We start from the raw sequence: 16,891 nt of genomic DNA, 5'->3' as shown, positions 1-16,891 counted from the left end.
ACGGTACCCATGGTTTCAGGACATTCGGGTGGTTTTTTGGAAACGTGGAAAGTGGATGCATTTCTTGCACGCTAGATTCTTGCACCAGGTCACTGCACAGGGGGGGGGGGGGGCATCATGCTGCCAAAAGCTGCCTTCAGTGCTGACTCCGGTCCAACGCTCACACACCACTGTAAATTGCTTCCGCCTATGGGGTAATCAAACGCGCCAAGGTCATCTAACCTAACAAACTCGACACTACAGTGCACAAAAGACCAGGCCTTCACACTTCTGCGCGACCACCACCTTCCAAGCGACGCAGTCGACGTTGCCATGCGACGCCGCCGTGCAGGCCCGCGCGTCTCTGTGACGTTACCGCCTAACGTTAACGAGTCGCCCGCCCGACCAATTTCTCAGGCAGTGATGATGGCCCCTGTTTACTTCCGCTTTGTTTACTTTCGCTACTAGCAAAAGTAAACCAAGCTGTTTGGTTCGTGTGTTCATGCTCTGAACTTATACCATGTCTATTTGTGCCATAGCAAGAAAGAAAAACACAATCTCGTGAGTTCCGCGACTGTGGGGAAAGAGGTTGGTGCTCATAACGGCCTGCCAGCTTTATCCACCAGAGTTCTTGGCATAGGCCTGTGATGTGATGCCTGCAAAGTTACATTGCGAGCTGCAGTTGTATTGATTTTCTCATTTAGACGTACACGCCGGCTCATCTATGATCACCGCTCCTGATTTTACGACGGGCCAGAGCACCCTTTTATTTCAATTCAGTTTTGGAGTGAATTTCCACTCCGTGATGATATCAGCTGCGTTTATGGTACCCAATGGATGCCTTGTGAAGTACGGAGTAACTCCTTAATTCAGATGTCGCCCTTAATAGTAGAATTTTACGGGCGTAATAGTGCGCACTTTTCCTGCCTTAATCAACCGGATTCGAAGTAAAACCTTGGGCGTTTTCCCGTTATGAAACTGGTTACTGGTCGTTCTGCAGCGTAATGTCGTTTCTGGTTAGCATGTAAACAATGAGACGCGGCTCTCAAGTGAGCTCAACACTAGCAAAACATCATTATTTATCAGTCGAAAGCGCACAATGCCCATGTTCGACTCACAACCGGCTGCTGATGACATGCATGGGATGCTGTTTGGCCTTTCTACGTACCGTAAACGGGCTCGCTCTCCCTCGTCCCACCGTCTTTTCGTGTCGGTATCCCCGACGCACCTCAACGGTCATCGCTCACAAAACGCTGTAACGCCTCGTGTTCATAATTGTAGACATGCATAATGTATATAGAGCCTGAGCTTGCCTCGTGACGACCGGTGCGCCGAATGCTCTTAAATGTAGGACATGAACGGGTTTGAATTTTTAGGTAAACGTGGCCAAATCAAGCCTTCGTTCGCCACGTGGACTTTGCAGATAAATGCCTGCAAACTCTTTCACAATATGAACAGGTGTTTCGAACATATGCTTAAACAATGGCAAAAGGTGCCAAAAGAGAAAACGGCACTATGAGACTGGCTAGCTTTCGCCGGCTAAACGGTGCGGTCTGCTTTTTGAATTCATCCGTGTAGCTGTGATAGGGAGCAGCGGACGATGCAGGCAGACACTAGCCACATCGGGGGTCTGAGCAATGCCCACGTTGAGTTTATTGCAGGATGCAAGATTTCATCTCATAGGATCATACAAAGTTAGCAGATTGGCCATCCTTTGCAGTCCACGCCCCTTGATTGCCTCAACTTTTACTGACCTGCTACTCTAGCTTCCACTATCACACTTTAGGCAACCACGTTTTTTATATTGTGTTCCTCGCTTTTTTATTGCATCGAAAGTCGAAGCTGCCACTGCAGGGTCTCATAGGTAGCAGTCACTCAAAACCGCGAACGAGAAACGGAGGCTGCCGATCGGTGAGATCCATGGACAGATCTGTGCGATAACAGCCGGCCGCACCCAGAGAACGATCTCGCGCCTGGACCATGTTGATCGGCTTTAGGCGGCAGTCATGCAGAGCTAGGACCAAGAGGACCGCTCCGATCAAACCTTAAGGTCTTCTGTACCTCTGCACCGACATATGACGTTGCGTTTGGGGGTGTGAGTTTGAGTTGCGACATCGCGCATGCAGAACTATGCTGACGCGGCCTCTCACCAACTGGCGTTTTTTTTTTTTGGTAAGCACGTTGTTTAGGTCCGTGAGCTTAAAACACACGATTTTAAAGGGGAGTTTCATGTGGCTGGCTACAGAGTGGTTTCTTGGGTCTGAATGTGGTTCCAGTCAGCAGCGGGACGCCAGGGTTTTTCTCCGCAGAGGGCTGGACCTCTAGCTAGACCCCCTTGATCCAGCTATCCTCATTCTCAGCAGCCATCAGTATAACGAGACAGCAGAATAAGGTGAAAGCCATCACGCAAGAGCTATCCAACGCCTCAAAGCGTCAGTTCAAAACTGAAGGATCCGCAACATAATTCGACAAATTTGAGTTCTTTTCAGAAGGCGTGTGCCGTGTGTGGCTTGCGGGTGGAAGGGTGGGAGGGTGGCCCAGTGTTTTTGGCACATACGACCTGTCCTGCGACCATTTCAATTGACGAGGGTCTGAGAATAGCACAATTGTTTTGTTTTGACCCGATTGTGTGCAATACAATGCCATGCAACTGGAATTTTTGCAACCGCAACGTTTCCAGTTTAAGCCTGAGTGTTCGGAGTTTCGGATCCTCTGCACCAGCCGAAGCGAGAGGTGCTGATGAAGAGCACTCACAGGTCACCGGTATGTAGCGGGCGTACGCTGCACTTTGCACTGGCAGGCGCACAATTCAATATTTTTCACTGGCAACCAAGCAGAGCGCGCTGTGGGAATACAATTTGTAGCGTGGCATACAACATCACGTGTCCTCGATGTAATTATTTTTACGCAGGTGCCCCATCTTCTTAGCGTTGTTATTTCATCGTGCACATGCGCAGTTTCAAAAACAAAAAAATGATGAAGGGGCCACGCGCACCCGGAGGCATTACGTGCGTACAACCGTCCTTGTATGTACATGAGTCGTCGCTATCTAATATAAAACGAAAAATGTATGAGTGAGAGCATGGGAGAAAAGACAAGAGGAAAAAAGTAGCAATTTTCAGGGAAACAACAGCCAGCATCAGCTCCGGTTAGGGGGGCGGGGGTGGGTGGGTGGGGGGTGGTCTCATCCGAGATAAGAGGAGGAGCCCTCCCCATTTCCCTCGCCCCCACCCTGGGTGCGCCACTCATTCCAACACAGCGTCCGGCGAAAATGGAAGGCAGCCTCCTGCTAAACGGTGGTGATCGCCACGGTACGGTGATACTATGAGGACGCCAGGAAACAACTTACACCGGTCTTATTCCTAGACTTTGACGTAGCACTACGTTTACCCTTCGCTTTCAGCCATTGTCGCTGGCGCCTTTCATCTCGGCTCCGATGCCTCCATTCCGAGTAGCGGCCCGACGTCAAACGGCCCGAGGCGGTCTGTCTCGGGCGTCACCGTCTCGGATGCCCCACCCCTCCGGTGCCACATCCGGTCAGCCAAGGCGTCCAATCGCATTGTTAGACACAATGGTGGGGGCGGAGCCAGTCAACAAGACAAAAGCCCATTGGATTACAGCTTTGTTCCTCGCCGGAATCGATAAGAATTGCCTGTCGGCTGCGGCCCGGACGACCGTTAGGGCGCCGCCGACGCGTTGTCGGCCGGCAAACTGAGCCGTAAAGGTCGGCAGCCGTGTGATTCCCGAGGCTCGGACGCGGGCGCCGGGCCGTGCCGAGACAGACGGGCAGGCGCCGTCCGCCGGGCACGGGAGGCAGGTCGGTGCCGCGGGTCGTCAGTGTCGACCGCAGTTCGCTGAGAGCCCGAGCCCCCGCTGTCGCGCGGGCCGGGCGGCCGCGGCCTGCACACAGCCTTTGCCACGTCGAGTCCCATAAGCCTGCCGGGCCTCGAGTCCAGCTGTTTCGCTTCGCGCTGACTTCACTTCCCCGGACTAGTCGCCCGCCCCCGCGGGCAAACCGCCGCTGTCCTGGTGTGGCGACGACACCCTGTCGCCTGCTCGCGGCCGCGTCACACCCTCAGAAGATTGCGCTGCCGCCCGGCCGCCGGTCGCCGCAGTCGCCGCTCTCACCTCGCGCGCGGGCCGCGGGGCGACGCTCGCCGCTCGCTGCCATGGAGGGCAGCGTGGCTGACTGCCACATCAAGCGGCCGATGAACGCCTTCATGGTGTGGTCCCGCGGCCAGCGGCGCAAGATGTCGCAGGACAACCCGCGCATGCACAACTCGGAGATCTCGAAGCGGCTCGGCGCCGAGTGGAAGCTGCTGACCGAGGAGGAGAAGCGGCCCTTCATCGACGAGGCCAAGCGACTCAGGTGGGTGTACGTCGGGGTGAGGCTCGTTGGAGAGATCGGAGCCCATGGCGAATAACGGCGTACTGCACTTTCCAACATCAAGCTACTTCATGTCAAGGTGTTTCGGCTTATCCTGCTACTCCATTTTCTGGATGGATGCAATGATAGGCAAACATAAAAAGATCCTGTACTCAGAACCACCATATAATGATAATATCCATTAAGTGGTATCATCTGTCCATTATTCGTACAGTTTGAATCGATTATGATGACATCCATCCATCACATTCATCCAAAACTAATAATTGAATATATCGCATCCATTGTATCGGTATGGCGTCAAGTATACATAAAGACAGTGACATAGTCAGCTGTGCTTCACATATAAAGATTCTATTACAGTACCAGAGCTGCCAGATCAGATCCTCTCGAAACGCCGGGCCAATGAATATGCACCACACACCTCGCTTATGCGAAGGGGCACCCACCCACCGCCCACGAAACGCAAAGTTGCATATTTCAGTCGGTTAATTTGTCTATTTCAGTCGGTTTGCGCAGCCTTGTGACAGGCCACTCGGGCGCGTGTCCGTTTAGTGCACAACAGCTCGGCCTTTGGTGTGACATGATTCCTGCAGCAATCCGCCCCGCGGTAGTGTTAATCGTTTGCTTTACGAAGAGCCCGTTGCACAGTGCAGTGCAGTCAAGTACCGGGCCGTGCAGCGGCGGTGCAGTTGCATTGGGACTATCGCCGTCTGGCCCCAAAAGCCGGCTCCGAACGATGTCTCGGCTTCACACCGCCAGCGCCGAGCGTGAGCTTGGCTCGCAGCGAAGTCGGGAGCGGGGGTTGCTCAAACTTACACTGAAGGGCAGGGAAGGCACGAGAGTTCGGTCAGAGCAGCGCCCGTGGTGCCAGTGGCAGCGGTTAGCCTGGCGGGTGGTGGTCGGTGCTGTTCGGCCTCACCGCGCCCATGATGCATGTGGCCGTGGATGACCTGGCGGGTGGTGGTCGGTGCTGTTCGGCCTCACCCGCCCCTGACGCCTGCGGTCCCCGCCTCGGGCGTGGACGACAGACAGGTGACCGGGGCCGGTCAAGCAAGGTGAATGTCACGAGGGATGGGCAGACCGCCTGGCCCAGCGAGCGGTGTTTCCGGCGACGTGAACTGATCTCTGCCTCTATTGTATGGCCGCCGTAACGCACGAATGTGAACGTGAACATTCTGCTTGCCGGCTCACCAGACACTACTGCGTCTTCTGCTTGCCGATAGCTGAGGCGGACGCCAGTTCATCTGTCAACTTGCCATCACTTCCCAGTCAGTTCACTTCACATTAGCTGCTCACGCGCTCGAAAGAACGTACCCAGCACTGTGAGACACAGGCCTGCATATTTGTAATATTTAGTGTTATGTGACGACCGCCAGTCTTCTCAGTGACGCCGTGCGGTTTCGTCACCGACAATCGTGGTCGTCTACGAAGCGCGTCTCCGCGCACCTGCCTTCCCCCCCCCCCCCCCCCATACATGACCGTGTGTAGGCGTCAGTGACGCTGCCAGCTAATGTCTGGCCTGTTCTGTGTACTGGCGCTGCCCTCTTTCGGTGCCGGGCGTCGCTGAGCGGCCGGTCAGTTCCCGACTGCGGTGACCTGTCGCTAACCTCCAACGCCGGGAGGGATGGGGCAGCCCAGGTTCCGGTCCCCTTCACACCGGTAGTTTACCAAACAAGCTCTTTCGCGTGCAGCGAGCGTAATCTGAGCCTTTGCGCCCGTGCTTTGTACTTTCAGGCCTGTATCTGGGACGGAATGATCGGGTCTGGCCTGGCCTGATTTCCACTGAGTGGCGTTTGTATTTACAATGCTAAAACCTATGCAAAGCTCTTTATCGATCACTTGCGTCATCTTCGCCGACGCGAATGACAGTCGCGTCATGCAGAGTTCGCGTCCATGCGATAGTTCGATTGCTGTGCTGTCGGCACGCTCACCAGCTCTGGTTTCCGGTGCATTTCTCTGTTTATGTTTGGTAGCGGATCCGGGATTTCGTCAATGGGGTCGCCACACAATACTGTGACCCCTGGAGTTTGGGTCCCTCCCAAAGGTCCTCGGATTTCGGCTATTACACTTCACGGCTGTAATGCTTGCTGTTTTTTGTCAGGGAAACCAGTGCGTATCCTTGTGAAACTAGGCATTGCTGCGTGTGTACATACGTTAAGCGCGTTCACTTTCTCCACATCATGGTGGATGCTACCATTTGAGGCTAAGTCATTTGGAAAAGATGCGGCAATATGAGTTGAAGTTGACTGCTAAATAACATCAAAATGAAGCAATACGCTTGATTCCAAGCTTGCTTGCGGCTGTTCGGTTTTCTACGGCTTGTTGGCTAGCCCATGCGATCAGCTGTGGGCTAATAGCCAAGCAGACTTTTTGTTTTGACTGGTGCGAAGGAGTACAAAATACGCTAGGATTTAAACTATGTTAAAAGTGTGATGCACAAGTATTGCGCATGGGATAAGTTACATACTTAGGCAAATAATAAACAACCAAGGAAAATGAAACATGTTAAGTCGGCAACGCGTGAAATTACCTTAGGAATTGCGTGTAAAAGGTCATCAAAACATTGGTGGCTGCTGCTGTCTGCGACCAAGGCGCCAAGGAAAATCAACATCGTATAGATATCGGACTGATGTGCACGGCACAACCTAGCCAAGCCCGTATACATGAGCAGACAAAACATCATGAGCGACGAAAGTGCAGACTCTCGCAAACACGTGAGGTTTTCGGCAACAGAGTAAGGTCCTGACCTTACGTAAGGTCCCGACCTCACGCTAAGAGCCCAGTGCCATGTGAAGGATCCCGAACCGATCAGGAGTTCCCCGGTCGATTAACATGAGGGGCTCCCTTAACAGCGTAGGCCGTCTGATTACATGGGAAGCCCAGTACCGTTAAGGACGGCACCTGAGCGATCGAGCTAATCAGGCCAACGAAGAGGCTGCCGTCGACAGCGCAGGGCCCTCAGAGCAAGCGAGAAGAACCTAAGACCAATGCGATGGGGCATTGGACGGTCGGGAGTGCCCCGGCGGGTTAACACGTAACCCCCGGCCCTGTTTTTCGTCATTATGAGCCTAATAGCATGGTTGGGAGCTTTTTTTTTGGATTCACGTGTCTTTTTCCGGTGAATATAATGCTGAACCTCTGAACCCGTATTACTCTGGATCATGCGCACGGTTCAAAATATTGAGTGCTGTTAATATAAACTGCTGTTCAGCAATGCGTCATTTGACCAGCACCGCCCAGTATCTTGAAGGTCGTTAACTGTAAATCAGTACCTTGAACTCATTCAGTCCATGCAGTCAGCCTGGTGTCTCCCGCTACTCGCTGCAACGTGCCCCCTATGCCATCGCAGGCGCTTTTACCATGTGAGGTGGCAAAGGAATTACATTATTCCACTCGCCTATGATGACTTAGTACTCTGGTGATAACATAGGTTGATAAAATTGTTCTTGCGCTTGTACTGACTCGAACACCCGTCTGTAACGTCGTGCACCTTGCACTGACCAGGGTGTTCTAGGACGACGTGGGGCAGACTATGAGGCGGAAAAGTCTGTACTACAATGTTTGTGTGCCTCAGACAATCGGACAAAAAACAGAATCCCTGAGGTTTTAGCGAACGCAAGTAAAGTACGAAAAGGTGCACGGTGCACGACGCATTACCCGAGTTGAATCCCGAGGTAGTCAACCTTACCCGAGTTGGGCAGAGTCCTGCACGAACAAGAGCAATTTTCTGAGAAATATCTAACCAGCACCGCTCATGCCATGTGACGGCTTTTGAATGAAGTAAGCGCTTTGCCTGTCAGCAGTTTAGCGATGATGAGTCTGAGAGCCATCCTGCGGCTTAGCGGGGTGTTGTATTCGTCCATAGGCTCGTCCTTGGCTGCCATGGTGCAGCGGCCAGGTGAGACCCACCGCTGAAAACTGACGCCACTGGGATGGGGCTGAGCGCTATTCAGAGTCTTTCGATACTCACAGACCTCCTCGCACAAGTCCTGGCAGTCATGTCATAGACAGCGTTTCGCATGACATCTTTGCATGTCGCACTCTCTGCCCCAAGTGCAGCCAGCTGCAGCTTAGAGTGGTGGTGATGCGTGAAGGCGCACTCGCAGTAGGTTTCACTTTTTTCCTGCTAACACGCATTTTCTAGGACGCAGTTTCGCGGCCGTGGAGAAATATATACGGGATTAAATGGATCCTCCTGAAATGCCAAATAGATTTCCCGTAGACTGTCCCACTTAAGATGTTTTTAAATCTTTACTACCATCCCTCGCCGCTCGAAATGGCGCTTGGTCTCGCGCGCAGCGGCAGACCCAACTGATGTCTTATTCGAAGAAACCACTAACTTTCTGTTTTGTCTCCTTGCTGAGTAATGTACTTGCTCACCATGGGAGCCGCAGGGAGGATAACACGCATTTGTTTGAGTTTGTTGCTCTTTCACCATACAGGTAGGAGCTCTGAAGAACTCGGCAGTTTCGCGAGCGGAAGAATGGAGAAAGCGTATGAATGGACAACCTCCCACCATTACTGAATATGTTTGGAAACATTTGCTGCAGGTCTGACATCTTTGCTGCAAGCCTGAAATCAAACATGTGTTTCAATTTAATACCAGCGATGATGTTAGCCAAGGCTTACTCAGTTTCTTGGCCGGCGGCCAGCTACAGCGTTGTAATCTTTTATCTGGAAACTTCTTGGGGGGGGGGGGGGGGGTCAAAAGTCAAGAATTTCCATCTCAGCAGTAAGTCCCATTGCCCATATGTATGTACGTGTGCCTGTGCGTCACATTTAATTTTACGGACTCTTCCTCTCCTCGGACAGTCACAATTTATTCTAATAGTTCGTCTCTTCATTATAGCCAGCCGCACTTCGGCCATAAAAAGGCTAAACTTGGTCAATTTCAGCCCAATACATGGCTTACCGCTATGCTCAATTTGAGGTGTAACGAGTTAAAAGCACGCTGCTTTCAAGTATGACGGGTCCTACACAAATTGCGCGCGTGGCGCATCTGGCGAGTGGCAGCAAGGGCTCCATCTGCGACTGCTGCGCGTGTTGCGTTTCTGAGCGCTTCTCCGCCAGCCGTGGCTTACGCTCTCAGGGCGACTCTCTCCTGAAATGACTGGGCTTTAACAATCATCTGAGACTTTTGATACCACCTTTCCCAAGCACGGCCATAGGCCTCATGCCAATGTTTGAAATTGTGGGGTCCTGCGGCCATCAGAAGCGTGCGAAAGTCTTTCAGTCCAGTGGGGTTAAACAGGGACGTAATTTAGTACCACACATCAAATGTACGATGCCAATGTATTAAATGTATGGGTATACAGGTGTAAATGTACGGGTGAATGTGCGGGCTCATACATTAAATGTAATGAAACTAAAATAAACCCGCGGTTTATCAGAATGACTGCTGACGAAAAAAACGCTTCTGTAGCACAATATCTCGGCATGGCAATCGACCGGACCACGCCTGATGGGCTTGCTCGCATCTATTCCAGCTGTGCAGTCCAGATTTGGTACCAAATTTGCCCCAGTTTTATCATGCTAGCGCGAGAATGGCTGCTATCAAAACCCTATGGGGGTTGTGAGCCCACTTCGGTACTTTGACGCTTCGAAAATAGGGAACTTTGCGCTGGTTTGCAGCCATTGAAAAACACAGTCAAAGTAGCCGAAAATTAATTTATTCTTCACGTGAATTGTATTTTATCGAAATTCGCTTGTAGTCGAAATCACAATACAAACTGCAGCTCAGCATTATAAGCAAACCGGTCGCAAGTGTCGAAGCATCAGCTGCCTGGCAGGGGCGGATGATAACTGTGAACTTCTGAACACCGTACAAAACTAAATATGTCGCGTAGTGCATTTTAGTGCAAAGGTGGCTGATTCCGAGTTAAGTTTCCCATGGCTTTGTCCAGTTTACCTGCCAATTAATATGCAGAGAATGGATCAGTAGCAAAAAGGACACATTCAGCGGAATGCGTTTCGGCAGCGAACAAATTCATGTTCTAGATAGGGGTGCCGGTAGTGTAGTGGTTAACGCGTCTGCGTTGACGACTGCGCGTCTGGGAACCAGAGGTACGGGGCTCGACTCCCCGCACTGCCCGCCCTTCCTGCCAGGGTGAGAGGAAGGCGATGCCACAGAGCCTCAGCAGCTGCGTACGTCGTAAAGTCACAATGACAACAACAATGACGACATGGTCGCGCTACTTCAAACATGCTGGATGCCTTTACCACACAGCCAGACAACAATTTGATCACACTTGGGTAGTCAATTACTCCACCCCGTTATACACCATTTGACTCACATCTATCATTATTTTATCAAATGATCGCGAACGTTTTGGCTGTTTGGACTTCTGGGGTCAGGGCTCACGCTTAACAGTGCTTGTCGTGCGAGCTCAGCTCAGCGTGCCACGGCGCTCGGCGCGGTCCACCAGGTCCTCTGACCTCATCTGACCTCATCCGACCTTGAGCTGGCGCTGCCACCGGCCGCAGGCCAGGCCAGCCAGGCGTAGAGAGCGAGTGCCGGAGTGAGTCGAGCCCACCCACCACGCAACAGTTCGAGGGGAAGGCAGGCACTCCAACCGACTGAGCTACGGGGTGGAGCAGAAGTATAATGCTCTCTACCGTAGTTATCTTCCGCGAAAAATGTTTCGTAACACATTGGATTAATTACGGAACATTAGTGATAATTGTTTTGAGCCATTTTTTTGCACGTAATCCAACCTGTCGTTTCTAGTTAGTTTTTTCTCTGGTTTGCCTTGGCATTCGCTGGCAATATTTTGATATGATTTCGGTAGTTAAAACTGAAGCAACATTACAAACCTGTTTAATCAGTAACCCAATTATTTGCACACTTCAAATAATTGACTTCAGCTTCGTCACTTACCAGCAATGCACTGTCCATAAGAGCCACTCACGTTATCTTAAGTCAACCGAAGTGTTGCAGGTGCAGCAAATTTGATAGCCCACATATCTTTGCCCACTTGTGCCTGAGTCGTGTTCTGTGTCGTCTCCGACTCGATGACCTGATTTGCAGGGAGTTACCCCCATTGCTGTCGTGCAGACCCGAAGCAGGCTCTTGTTATAATCTAATCTAGTACCCTGAATTGTGCTACAGTTAGGTTTTCAGTGCTCGTTGCATGTGCGACCAACAATTGTGGTTTACTCTGCTACCTGTTTGTAAACACTAAGATAAAAAGCTTGATCCTTTCGCGTTCGTGTGCAATAAATTACGTATGCCGGTGATTTTAAGACAACCTTTGCGGCGTGGAACGAACGGGTACGAAAACATTGGGAACTAGAACCAGGTGCCCGTGGTAGCCCGTGTAAAAGATCGCTATCAATGCATCAGAATATCCCTTTTCAGTGAGTCTAGCAGGCAGGAGTTAATAAAAAAATGGCGTTTTCCTGCAAATTTACAAAATAATTTGCATGAAATCTGTCTAGTTATGTCCCAGCCGGTGTTGTTAAAAGCGTGTACTTTTGGGTGGAGATTGCCCTCAGTGAAATAGGATACACCTCTGCACGGTGTTCACCAACAAATATTTTTCAATTTAAGCCTCAGCGTGAGATAATTGAGAACAGATCCGGAAAAACCGACGTCAGCCGTTTCCCGACCGATTACCGGCGTTGCTGCGTCGGACGTTTTTTGTTTGTTTGTCAGTGCGAAGTTTTGCACATAGTTCATTCACGTACACCATACTCTTGGTCGCGCGCCTTTATTTTCCGTTTGCTGAGGTTCGACTGCGACTATTAAGATTCACTCGAACTAGCGAGTTTGTAGATTTTGCGGATTTCGGCACTTTTCTCGCAAAATGTTGATCCCTTTTCGAGAATTGTTCACGCAGTTGGAATCGTCCAGCCCGCTCGAGGTTTACGCTCAAGTACATGTGTCCGCTCGCACCGCTCGTCCGCTCTTGCCGCTTGTGCCGCTCGTGCCGCACGAACCGTTCGTACCGCTTGTAACGCCCGTCCGCACGGACCGCTCATACCGCTCGTACCGCTCGTCCACTCGTGCCGCTCGTCCGCTCGTGCCGCTTGTGCCGCTCGTGCCGCTCGTGCCGCTCGTACCGCTTGTGCCGCTCGTACCTCTCATTCCACTAGTGCCGCACGAACCGCTCGTCCGCTCGTTCGCTCGTACTGCTCGCGCCGCACGAACCGCTCGTCCTGCTCGTACCGTTCGTCTCGCTCGTACCGCTCACACGGCCCGTACCGCTCGTCCGTTTGTACCGTTCGTCCGCTCGTACCGCCCGTACCGCTCGTCGGGATCTGAGCTGGGTTTCGACGCGTGATCTTTATACAAAGGATGATACCACACATTTATCCAGATGTGGGTTGTCTGGCGCCGACGTGGCGTGAACCGTGCTTACATTGTGTGGTTCGACCCTTTTGACAGCAAACAATCTCGGATAGCTGATTATTTTCTCCTCAACCTTCCATGCAATAAGCATCCCCGCAGAGATAGCGTTCCAGTGACGATTGAGCTCGCTAAAACAAGATGTCTCTAAGAGTCTTATATATGATATCACCCAGTTATTAAGTTCCAAATTTCGTAACGCCAACCTGTGTTGTGCCGTAAGGCCTGTTGTCATTACGTCATTCACAGTGCGCCTTGGATTGACGTCTGTTTACCAAGCGGTATTTGAGGGTGTGAGCCCTGTTTTGATACCACCACACACAGCTGACATCTGACTCTGATTTTGTTTGACTTGTTTGCCGCGGAGCGGGAGGTGAACTGTTGCTGGCTAATGCTTTGTGTAACAATCAAGCGTGGTGAGATGGACCTTTGGGTCGGAAAAGTCATTTGTGCCTGTTGCAACTGTAAGGCACAAGCCCAAGAGACGTCTTGCGCGGTGTGGGACGAGCGAAGTTATGACGGAGATAAGTACTATTAGGTCAGATGGCATCGAAGTAAGTCTAAGCATTTTGTTTGGTTTTGATATCTCAATAATCGTTTAGGTATATTCGGATATTTTGTCTGGGCATTTTGGTAGGTTTATTCCGATATTCTGTTCTAATGCTAGAAGGCTTTACATTAGTACATGGGAAGGTCCCGTAAGATAAACCGCCGAGGCGAACACCAAGGCCCAAAAACACCCAGTGGCGTCATTAGAGCCCCGGGTCAGGGAGTACCCGGTGGCGTTATTGGACCAAGGTCAGGGAGTGCCCGATGGCGTTATTGGACCAAGGTCAGGGAGTGCCCGCTGGCGTTATTGGAGACCTGGGTCGGAGGAGTGCCCGCTGGCGTTATTGGAGACCTGGGTTGGAGGAGTGCCCGGTGGCCGAGTTAAAGTTTAGCGTCAGAAAGCGACCGCTGGCGCCAGCGCGGGAGGTCCGTCTTTGACCAAAGCACCGTCGGCAGCGTACGAGGCCGAGAGGCACTCGGTACAAACTACGAAGACCTGCGCGTCTCGGACAGCATTTGAACATCAGGCGGCCAGATTTGTGATCGAGAAGTGCTGAGGCTGACTTTTATCATCGCGCAGGCCTTGTTTGTGTACATTCCAGCTTCACTATCATTGGAGCTGGCGGCGCCGATTGTTTGACCAGTTGAACGCAGCGGATTGACGCATTGCAATCAGTTGCATGATTGACTGAGTAGATCCACCTCATTGGCCGCGGTCTGGATGAATCCTAGAGGCCAGTGACGTCACCCGACAGTTCGGTTTGGGCGAAATCTGAGCATCGACAAAGACCGGGGTCCAGGAACGTCTAGTGGTGGCGGCAGACTGCACCGAATTCCGTAGGATTAGTAATAGCATCGAGAACCTGCACCCAGTGCGAGGTATTCGCTACCGAAACCGGTAGCGACGATGAGTAACCGTTTTTTATAGACGATGAAAGCTGACGTTTGAAAATTTATGAAGTTATCTTATGCAACAACAAGCCGCAGCCAGACTAATGTGATAGTCACCTGTGCTTTGCGGTAACAGCTGTATTTGTGAATGTCTTTATGTCTGTACCCTTCCAACTAGGCGCCGACACCCGCGGCGACAAATGCAAAAGAATACTGCATCGCATTGGAAGCAAAAGCTTTCTTACGACGCAGTGCCTTTCCGTTGACTTGCACGCTACCATTAGCATGAAGTGTTACGGCATCCATCCGCTCGGGCGCCCGTGGACATTTTGGACTGTTGTTCTGTTGCAGAGCGTTGCACATGAAGGAGCACCCCGACTACAAGTACAAGCCCCGGAGGCGGCCGAAACTCACCGCCACAAGCGGAAGAAGCGAGCCCAGGTAAATGGACGCGGCTGGTCAGGGTCCGCGCTACCGATCTGGAACACGAATAGGAGCAAAAACTGTGACAAGCAGCGTTTTGGGCGATGGATGCTCGCACAGAGGGGGGCAGAAGCATCCCCTTTTTCAGCTGTGTAAGAATTGCTACAGCTTTCAGAATGTTCTCGTGGCCGCGCTGAACTAGTCGTCCGGTTTACGATATTGAATACATGAGGCACATTTTCTAGCCCACAACATACCGTAACTAATCACAGTTCAAGTGCGACCATTTTCCTATGGTTCCCTCAACTCCGGGGCTCTCAAAACCAGTACACGGCTTTCCCTATACTGTGTTTGTTTGAACTCGTAACCATGGGAACCCGTAGCCATGTGATCGCTGTGCATGGTTCGTGATACGCTGAAACAAGTCTGCACTTGTGAAGCTAAGAAACGGTGCAAATTGGCACCTGGATGCAGTTTCTTGTGCTTGCTAGGTCATAGACGGAGAGTCGGGGATGAAACTCTACTGAGATGTGAACATCCTGTTCGAACCGATTCTGCGCCTGTCGGTCAACAATAAAACAGCTGGAAAGTGCAGCGTCTGGCGCCGGCCGTCATCTATTTGGGCGCGCTCCCCAGGTTCCCGATGTGCTTCCCGGAGCTGGAGCGAGCGCCGTTCCCGGAGCTGGAGCGGGTGCCGTTCGCGAGGCCCTGGCTGCCGCCGTGTCTTGCCGGCGAGCTCCAGCTGCTCCGACGGCCGGCGCTGTTCCACAAGCCGGGGCTGGAGCTGGCGTCGTCCGTGCTCTTCCCCAAACCGGGGCTGGAGCTGGGGCTGCTGCCGGCCGCGCCGTGTCCGCCGCTGCTCGGCGCGCCCGTCTTCGATCCGGTGGCGCTGCTGCGCTGGCGGCTCGGCGCCGGCCTCGGGCAGAGCCCTCCGGCGGGCGTGCCGCAAACTGCGAGTTACAGCCGGCCGCCACTAGGGGCGTCGCCGGAGCGGAGAGCGGGCGCCGCCGCGAGTCGCGAGGAGTCGGACGAGGAGATTGACGTTACGAATGTGGCCGACGTCGGTGACGCGCCCGTGGATCTCTCCACCTCGACAGAGGTCGGTCCCCATGGTTAGCGCACTGCCCACTGCTCACTGCTCATGGGTTGAGTTTCGCGCGTGCCGTGCTATGTTGCGTGTTTCGCAGAATGCTTTTTGGTAACATCGCGGCTTTCTTGTGCTATGTCAAGTTTCGGGTCTGTTTTGGGGGCAGAGCATAAGCTGCACATACGGGAGAGACGTCCCCGAGGCATGGATTAGATGCCTCGACGGTCTCCAGATCACCCTTGGTATGTGTCTTGGTTAAGACGGCCAAGTGCGAGTTCACACCTGAATGGAAGGCCGGCGGAGCTACGTGGTGAGGGGGGAGGGGAAGGGTTTACTCAAGGGGTGACCCATACCTGGACAAAATGTCCGGTAACCGAATGCGGGGTGACGTGTGAACAAACGAGGTAAATTCTCTTCTCCCCCCTCCAATCCAACTCTATCCCTGTCAGCGTCCACCGCCCCGCCAGCACCGGTTCGCCCCACTCAATCAAAAACAGATACCACACAATCCGCATCCATTCCAGCCCCTGTCGAGAGCGCAAAATGGCCTCAGTAGCCGACGCGCCCTACAATGCCCTTCGTCATCATTCCAGCCTCTCCATAATGTGCCCAGGAATGCGCACCTTGATATGTAGCAAAAAATTCAACTGATGTAAACACCGCTTATAACTCGTCGGGCCTGAGCCATTCAAACGTGCGTATCTAGACACGAAGCCGCCTCACTGTCTTCGGTTCGCGGTTCTCAGCACTAGTGAAGACATTGGCGGCGTGGTGCAAATTCAGAATGGCACCATATCAATAAAGGGATCTGCGGGCGCAAGTGTACACAGGGGAATGGTTATAGCTCCGTGGCTTAGGCAACGCCATGCATTGTTAAGGCACGGCCATCGGCGGCGGTTTCAGCCCGGCGAGGGACGCCATAAAGTGTCTGACTCACCGTTTAGGTGAATACGATACTGCGGACCTGAAACGTGTCGCCGAGCGCCGGGCTGGCCACCACCGAAATGAAACAAACGTCGCAATGTGCTGAAGATGAAACAAACTATTTAACTTCGGATAGGAAACAAGGCCAGAATGGACTGCGCAGAATAGCAATGTTGAGGTTACACGGCCGTCCCCAGCGCCCCGTCAGCGGGGTAGGGGTGACCTCGGTACATCTGCGTCCTGCCTCGTCGTGCAGTCGCACAGACTCGGAGGACAGCTGCCGTCCCGGTCACCGGACCCG

At 52.5% G+C, this 16,891-nt stretch overlaps 2 protein-coding genes across 2 annotated transcripts in view; one reads left to right on the top strand and one right to left on the bottom strand.

The window, feature by feature from the left end:
• LOC119096610 (phosphatidylinositol 4,5-bisphosphate 3-kinase catalytic subunit alpha isoform-like) overlaps window positions 1-1,219 on the bottom strand; it is a 13,620-nt gene extending 12,401 nt beyond the window's left edge. Inside the window, 1 exon segment of the mRNA XM_037219511.1 lies at window positions 1,208-1,219. Coding sequence (XP_037075406.1) covers window positions 1,208-1,219 — 12 coding nt within the window.
• Window positions 1,220-4,166: 2,947 nt separating this feature from the next.
• LOC119096608 (transcription factor Sox-21-B) lies at window positions 4,167-15,696 on the top strand. Its single transcript, XM_037219509.1, has 4 exons — window positions 4,167-4,348; window positions 14,508-14,597; window positions 15,216-15,284; window positions 15,594-15,696. The coding sequence occupies exons 1-4, from the start codon at window positions 4,188-4,190 to the stop codon at window positions 15,694-15,696; spliced, it is 423 nt and encodes a 140-aa protein (XP_037075404.1). The 5' UTR covers window positions 4,167-4,187.
• The last annotated feature ends 1,195 nt before the right edge of the window (window positions 15,697-16,891 follow it).

Source organism: Pollicipes pollicipes, unplaced genomic scaffold, assembly GCF_011947565.3.
Source record: "Pollicipes pollicipes isolate AB1234 unplaced genomic scaffold, Ppol_2.1 Scaffold_4295;HRSCAF=5057_pilon_pilon_pilon, whole genome shotgun sequence".
NCBI classification, from domain to species: Eukaryota; Metazoa; Arthropoda; class Thecostraca; order Pollicipedomorpha; family Pollicipedidae; genus Pollicipes; species Pollicipes pollicipes.
The sequence above is the reverse complement of the archived record's forward strand: the minus strand, read 5'-3'. Positions and strand labels throughout refer to the sequence as shown.